The following is an 8,117-nucleotide window of genomic DNA, read 5'->3' as shown; positions in this document are numbered from 1 at the left end:
TTTTTTTTGGTATGAATGCTTATGTCAAAATTTTGGCTAATTAATTGATTTATGTTTCAGGGATGGGTAACCACTCATCTTGGCGAATTTTTTGAAGCAATGAAATCGGAAACTATGCTTGCGATTGATTGTGAGATGGTTCTCTGCGAGGATGGTACTGAAGCAGTGGTGAAAGTATGTGTAGTGGATCAAGATTTGCAGGTAGAATGATACATAATCTATTGTTTAGAGAATTAAATGACACACAATGCTATTGTTCATAGAATTAACCGGTGAACAATGACAGTTGAATGCTAAAAGCATGCAATCTTGAGGGTGACAGAGTTTTCTCTTCACCACTTTAAGCCCATCCAATGCAATGATTAGGCAAGACGCATGCTCAAGAGATATTGATAAAATTTATTGAATGAAATATCTGTAATCATTTTTCTCGTTTTGCATAAGTTGAAAAAATCATGACCCACCCATCTTTCTCTGATTGTCGTAATGAAAGCCTTGCATCTTTGTTGAATTTCTGTCCTCTATAAATGCATCATTCTGATTCAGAAAGATAGTACTTTGTTTCTTCATTTGAATGCTTTTCAGATAGGTCATTAGGAATATAAGTTCAGATATATTTACCATAAACATTATGAGACGTGCTACCAAGGAAAAATGTCTTGACATTATGAGATGTGTTACTATGAGAGAAATGGTTGTATTAAGAATGCATTACAAAAGAACATTTGCTGTTCTAACATGAAAGTGTTGATAGGGACTACATAATATCATTTTCTGTGGTTGCCTTTAGAAACTAGAAAGTCTGTTAAACTTATCTGCAGTAGAGATAAGGGATGCTCAAAGTAGAGGACTTTCAGGTCTCTAGCTTGCGAAACTTTTTAGATGATTTTAATCTCCATGCCAGGCCTATTTTTTTCTCTACTGGACTTAGATTTCAATTTCTTTGAGCTGCATTCATTCTCTAAAACATACACAGCTTATTTGATATGCAATAAACATATATTACACAAGTGCATATCTGGATATTTAGGCTATATGTTTTCATACTCTTACGTGATGCTTGCATTTAAATATCTGCCTTCAGGTGAAACTTGATCAACTTGTAAATCCCATGAAGGCTGTTGCTGACTACAGAACCAACATTACTGGGATAGATTTAAAAGATTTAGAAGGAGTAACTTGCTCCTTATCTGATGTACAGGTAGTTCATCTTCCACTTATATTTGCAGTATTGCATTGTTTCCATAGTTAATGTTCGTTGTTCCTTTATACAGAAATCTTTGAAGGAACTTTTATCACATGGAACAATCCTAGTGGGCCATAGCTTGTATCATGATTTACGAGGTATGCCTTGTTATATTTTCTTACTAGAATGCAATCTATTTTCTAATTTTTATATGCTCATAACAGTAGCCCAACAAAGGTTATACAAGATGTATGACCTCCCGTCTTTTATGTTTTGCAGCCGTAAAAGTTGATCACCTTAGAGTCATTGACACCTTATGTATCTTCAAGTTTGCAGACTTACCTAACTTTTCACCTTCCTTAAACGCATTGTGCAAGGTATGTGAATAAAAGAATTCCATGCATGCGTTATTTATATTTTCTACAGACTGCTGAGTTTTTGTTACACTAGTATAGAATAATTCTAGAGTTGCTAATGTCTTGTTCCAAATAAGTCTACTTATGAAATGACCATGTTGTTTTTATTCTACTTTTTAGATATTATGATCTCCTTCATGTCTTTGCCCACTGTTTTGTACTTCCACCTAAGCACTTAGGTCCTGTTTTATCCCAGAATGGCTTTGTAGATTTGTTGACTATTTTTTTTTTAATTCTGATATATCCACTCCTTATTATTAATTTCTAGTAGCTCCCTTTGTATTTTTGGCAACTGTTATCATCACCCTTTTCTGGCTTCATTCTTGAATTATTTGGTTATTTAATAAGACAACTATGGAGTAGTATAGAGAAAGAAAAAACATTTGCATGATTTTTATTTATGTATGAAAATTTATGATATAGTCCCTAGATAGTTATTCATGTGAATTTTAGAGAACAAAGAATAAAGATTATATTGAAATGAGAATGGTTGCTTATTTAGGCTTTGGTCACGAGATGGAAGAGAAAGAGGTTGACATGGTACGTGGCGAGGGTATGCGTTGACCTAGTTAAGAAGATCAAACTGTCCTATAAACTTTCTTAAACCCTAATTTACTTGTTATAGGTCTAAATCGAGTTTGGACCTACATCGGTATAATTTCTGCATCTACATGTTGGACTCAACCAAATTGTAGTTAGACAATACTAGAACCCTAAAAACCATGAGTTGGTTCAGGCCATCCTAATTGGTCATTTAAAATTTAAAAATAATTTAAGACATGACAACTAGATAGGATAAAATTTGATATCAACAGCATTTGGTCTATAGTTATCCAAGAGTAGTTTGGTGTAGCTGTAATAGATCATAAGACAAAAATATATGAGATGATGTGGATGTCACTTAGTATCTTGGGCTGCTCCTTATTATTCCCAACCTCCTCTGTGATTGCTAGCTCCTCTTGGGTTGAGGTCCAAGTAATTACCATTAGCAACAACTGCTACAAGCAGCAAGACAACACTAAGATGGTTTGGAATTGTATGAAGTAGACTGCTGACTGTTTTGTTATGTGATCTTATTGTTATAAGAGTTAAATTGATTAGAGTGGAAGGTGTAAGTGATTGACAGAGTAAGTTCTCAATTTTAAAAAAAAGAAAACAGTTAATTTAATTGATTTGGAAATTATTAGTGATAGACTCCTGTGTAGAGCTCAATGAGGGATAAGATTTATATAGATGATCTTGATTCTAAATAGTTGGAACATACACGGCTTGTTGCTGATAACAATGACAACTATGATTTTAGAGACAGATTGGCATATGACTAGAATTTAAGGTGTGTATTTTATGAGAAGAATCTTAGCTTGTATTTGCTTGTTTGTTGACAGTTTGGTAATGATTTGACAATAAAATTTCTCTATTCAATTTCCCCAAAAAATCACATTAGCGATTATGACTATAATTGTTAGAAATATCTAGTGTAATTAACAATAAAGTCATTCATACTAAATTGGTTGACAAGTTGTTATTGCTAGTTTCACTTATTGATGGCTTTTTGAATTGTTTAATGACTTGGAGATGCTAGTTCTACTTATAGATGGTGTTATGATAACTAAGTTAAATTCTTTTCTGGTTGTATCGAATGAATGGATCTCAGTTTCTTTTTTGCTAGTTTGGTAATGAAATGATTAAACTCACTGAAGCTTATTCAGACTCAATAAAAATTGAAGTGGTTCATCCTAGTTCTTCTCTTTGACATTGATTTATTGAGGTATATATGGCCTAGGCCAGATTTATCATTTCGTAATTTACAAATAAAATGATACAATGAACAACCAGGTAGATTTCAGCTTGAGAATGTAACAGCAGTAATGCATCAAGAAACCTATGGAAGAACTTTAAATACCATATAGAAATTTGTAAAAGTAATCCATTTGTCTTCTGATATTGGAGTGTTTTCAAGAATTATTAAATTGCTATTATGCTGGAGGCTCTGTGTGATCGTGCTATCATGCTATTGCTCCTTACCATGGTTCCATTCTCCACTTCCACCAGTTTGATGTGTAGGTTGCTTGTGGCATGAGAGGGTGCTATTTGGTGTGCTGTTATATATGCCTAGATTTGCTAGTGGGTATGCACACACTATATGTTCTTTCTCCACAGTGAGCACATGAAACCAGAATTTTCATCCCTCTTTTACATAGGTTGGCTTTCCTTGGTAGTTTTAGGCAAAAAAGCTAGTTGAAGATTCTGTAGTAAAATTGTAGCTTGCATCCCCAAAGCCTATATTTCTTTTGACATTGATTTTATTGAAACTAGTTCAATTGATATTAGCGGCCAAACTCAGCTCACCAATCCCATTACAAAAATTAAATGTTTGGAGTAGCATATGACCTTCATTTATACTATGTTACAACATGAACTGGGGGAAACTAAGCTACTTGTCATTTCTTATGTTGGACTGTGATTCATGTCAGTAGAAAGGTATTGGTTTTGTGTTAATATTTTGTTAATATAGACTTCAGTTATGTTGCATTGAAATTTCCAGGTTCTTAGTTTCTTAAGTTGTATTAGTTGCAGGAGCTTCAGTTTCAATATGATAATCAGTTGATTCTCTCATTTGTGGAGCTTACCTAAATCTAAAATTATGTCAAATCAATTTATCATGAACTAATTGGACCTGTATTATATATTAAGAGATATATTAGCATGATCTTGCCCAAGATTGTAAATCTGATATTGACTTAGAGTGGAATCAATGAGCAAAATTTTGGCTATGCATTGACCAATTTTCCTTTTTCAAGTTGTATTAAAAAAATCCTACTTTCTTTTAGCACACCTGAAGTTCTTATGTTATGAGTTGTGGATTGCTATGTGCATTTTAATTGCTTTCTTTTATTCTCTATGTAATGTAATGTTAGCAACACAAGATTCTTCAGTTATTCAACTTCATGATCTGCAGGTAGTGTTGGGTTTTCCAGTTCGTAATGATGGAGAACCACATAATTGTCTTAATGATGCACAAGCTGCTATGAAGCTAGTTCTCGCCAAGCTAAAACATGGATATGAGGATCCCATTGTTACCACAGATGTGGAAGTAAGTTGTGTCTAATTCATAGCTGACTTTTAATTGAACAAACAACCATAGTTGTTTTTTTTTGTTATCTAAGTTGGGACTAACACATTGCTAATTTTTAACTGAATAAATGGCCATGGTTGTTTTTTTTTTACTCTTCTATGTACCTATATTCACAGATTTAGCTGTTTTTTATGTTAATATCTCTAGATGCCACGAAATGACTTGGCAAAACTACTGCTGCACAATATTCCAAATGAATTACCTGCTCAAGAGTTACAACTGCTGTTTTCTGGAGAATATGATGTCACAATCGAGGTTTCTATCTGCTCATATTTAGTACTTGCATAAAATGTTACAATGTTATTGATAGTAGATATTTGTATTTCCCCTTTACAGTCTGCTACGAAGCAGCGAGGTGAAAGTTACACAACATGTGTTGTCTTCAAAAGTCCTGTAGAGGCAGATGAAGCATTTGACAAAATTAATGGCAATTTAACAAAGGTTTGCTTCTCAAGGTTATTTTTCTTGTTACTACCAAAGATAACTAATGTAATGATGACATCAGCTATTTACATTATGAGGAGTAAAGGGTCTGCCAAGCCAAAATAACTAGTCCATTTAGGAGGGGCATTAACAAAGAACTATTTTAAGAACTAAACATGATTGTTCCTTCTCTTTAGGGGTGAGCAATCAGTTAATAACCGAATCGATTAAATTGTTTTTTTAGACAAACCGAATCGATAAAAAATCAATTAATTTGGTTGATTACAGAATTAATCAATCTTTTTTAGAAGTTGATTGATGTTGCACATTAGTTGACTACTCTGGGGCAGTCGACAATCGGGATTTTTCTTTAAACACTAGTCCAACAACATCAGTCGACTATTGATAATATAGTAGTCGACTGATACCGGTTTGGTTTAATCGGTTTAATCGATTTAATCGATTTTTGAATTTTAAAACCAAGACCGAATCAAATAAACTAAAATAATTTTTTAATGAATTTCTGAATAAACCGAACCGAACTTCCGAATTCGGCTGGTTTAGTTAATTCGATTTAATCTATCTTTTGCTCACCCCTACTCTTATTAATGTGGTACTAAGTGGAACACCTTGCCAGCATGTTGGGTGCTTGGAGCTGGTAAGTTCTCCATATCCTAAAGCCTCCAATGTTCTCATTCTCATCAGAGTTAACTACCCTACACCTCGGGCACTGGGGCTCATCGTCCAAAGCCCAATAGTGGCACTCCCTATTGCATTATCCCCTAGTCTTATTGCCAACAACCAGATGCCCCATCATTCAACAAGCCCTTTGAGCTCATCAACCCAGAATGATTAAGCTATTTGGCGGGATTCTCTCTGCTTTATTTATTCATCCTTTCCTTTTTAGTCTTTATCTATGTTGTTGTGTTTACTTGGGAGGAAGGGGGCCCCAATAGAGGGCAGCGAGGAGGGAAGATAGTCATTTCCCATTGTCTACTTTCGTAGAATAACAAAAAAGTAAGGGAAAAGACAGGAATAATTTGAATTTTCCCCCAACTTTTAGTTCCTTTAAGTGGGGGGAAGAAGAGAGAAAGAGAGGGAAATTGTTGAAAAAGATCATATAACTTTGCCTGTCTTGGGAATGACAAAATTAAAGGGCCAAAGTTGCCATGACCCAAAGTTAGTGGGAGAAGGTTTAGTTACCACCTGACATCAGTTTGGCATTGATAATATTATTCCTCTATGATTCTTGTGAATCAAAAGAAAGCTTGGAGCGGCATGAAGAGGAAGCAATCCTTGTCTCAAAGCAGCTGGGAGAATGCCGAAAGATACCTGAACATATTGGGGATTAGATAGCTTAGGAAGATACCGTGTTGTTGTTTGAAGTTATAGTTATTGTAGTTTACTTGGTATACATATGTGTGCTTGTTGGATGAACCATCACATCATGATTGTTCACACCATTGTTGGCTTCAGAATAAATAGTGTTACGACTAAATTAATTAAGAGATTGATTTGGATGTGCATCCCATAGTTAAATTAGAAGCACTATTCGTTGAAGATAAAAAGTTGTATTCCGTTGAACTTACCCATTTCAAAATTAGTGTTCTTCTCCAAGCATGCATAGGTAGAAATTATTTAATGTCTGAAGATAAATGTTTAAATTGCTTTGATATATGTAATTTATGCAATGACTAGTGGGAATTGCTTTGTATACTATTGATATGAATCTCTCTCCTTTTAGTGATTGTGTTGTGTTATGATGGAAATTATGACTGGAGTTTGTTCCTTCTCTCTTATTGTAAAAGTAGTTTTAGGCCATATGACCGAGAAGTTATGGTTTTGCAATGTTCATCTTTAATTATCTCTTCCTATGATCAGGATTCAGGTGGCCGCCTCCAGAAATCTGTCTTTTGGAAACTCGGCAGCGGGAAAACAACCTTGTTATATGTCCGCAAGATGACTAACGACCCAGATGCGTCAAAGAAGATGTTGCGAGATGAGAATGCTGAGCCCTTGCAGCAACAAGCAGTAGATGATAATGGCTCAAAACGGCTAAAAGTGTGTTCATATCCTTGTGACCATGTTAAAGAGATTGAGAAATTGAGAGAGGATCTGCGTCATAGGGAAGAGGAAATATTTAATTTGCAAAAGGCTCTCCCCCAAGTGATCAAGAGAAAACATTTGTGATAGGGAACTCCCATGGTGAACAAAATCAAAATCGTGTATGATTAATCTTCTTTCTTGTTATTACTTTTCATCATTGAGCATTTCAACCCCATCTCATCAAATACCCCACCAAAGATGACAATATTTCATGAAGGTAATACAAAATTACCTATCACATCTTAGAATGCTAATAGATGGATCCCTGGGTAAGTAACTGCACACAGGATGGATTTTCCACTGTGAGATGATGTGAATGTTCTATCAAGTCTTAAGTTTGTATACTTTGCTTGGTGGTTTGCAGGGACTGCAGCAGCTAAAAAGAGGTTATATACGTTTGGATTAAGAAGATAATCTAAAGATCACTGACATCTGTTGTTGCAGACGGGACAAACAAAGCCATTAGAAAATTTTGGAACTCTGTTCTCTCTTCTGGCAATTTTGTTAGTCTTAATTGTATGTTACGTTTAGTCCGGGAATTGAGCTTAGCAGATCCTTATGTTTGCTATTTATCGATGGATTACTAATTGATAAGTTTGTTTGAGTGATGATGCTATTTTCTCCTCTTGCGTTGTATCGATACATTATCATTTATAAGAGTTTTTAAAATGGTAATATTTTGTTTAATAAAGATTTCAATTGAATAAATGCCTTGCAGAAAATTAGATGTTATTTCCAATATAACATTTGTTACACTGTTACACACTCCGTTTTAGATAATTTATACAAATTGTAACAAGTGTTATTTATAAACCGATATGGAAAGTATAATTTATCATGTGAAACAATT

The 8,117-nt window shown here is 34.4% G+C and overlaps 1 protein-coding gene across 1 annotated transcript; it reads left to right on the top strand.

The window, feature by feature from the left end:
* Nucleotides 1–60: 60 nt before the first annotated feature.
* Nucleotides 61–7,871, top strand: LOC141830334 (small RNA degrading nuclease 1-like; the record flags this gene model as incomplete). The annotated part of the gene is given in 10 exon segments (XM_074717779.1): nt 61–201; nt 1,085–1,201; nt 1,275–1,344; nt 1,466–1,563; nt 4,562–4,696; nt 4,886–4,993; nt 5,075–5,179; nt 7,043–7,336; nt 7,338–7,366; nt 7,632–7,871. Coding segments are annotated over 10 exon segments (1,113 nt in total), but the record flags the coding sequence as incomplete, so codon positions are not given.
* Between the last annotated feature and the right edge of the window lie 246 nt (nt 7,872–8,117).

Source organism: Curcuma longa, chromosome 6 (assembly GCF_044706935.1).
Source record: "Curcuma longa cultivar G26 ecotype Majalengka, Jawa Barat chromosome 6, ITB_CL_G26_1.1, whole genome shotgun sequence".
Classification (NCBI taxonomy): Eukaryota; Viridiplantae; Streptophyta; class Magnoliopsida; order Zingiberales; family Zingiberaceae; genus Curcuma; species Curcuma longa.
This window is presented reverse-complemented; position numbering and strand designations above follow the sequence as displayed.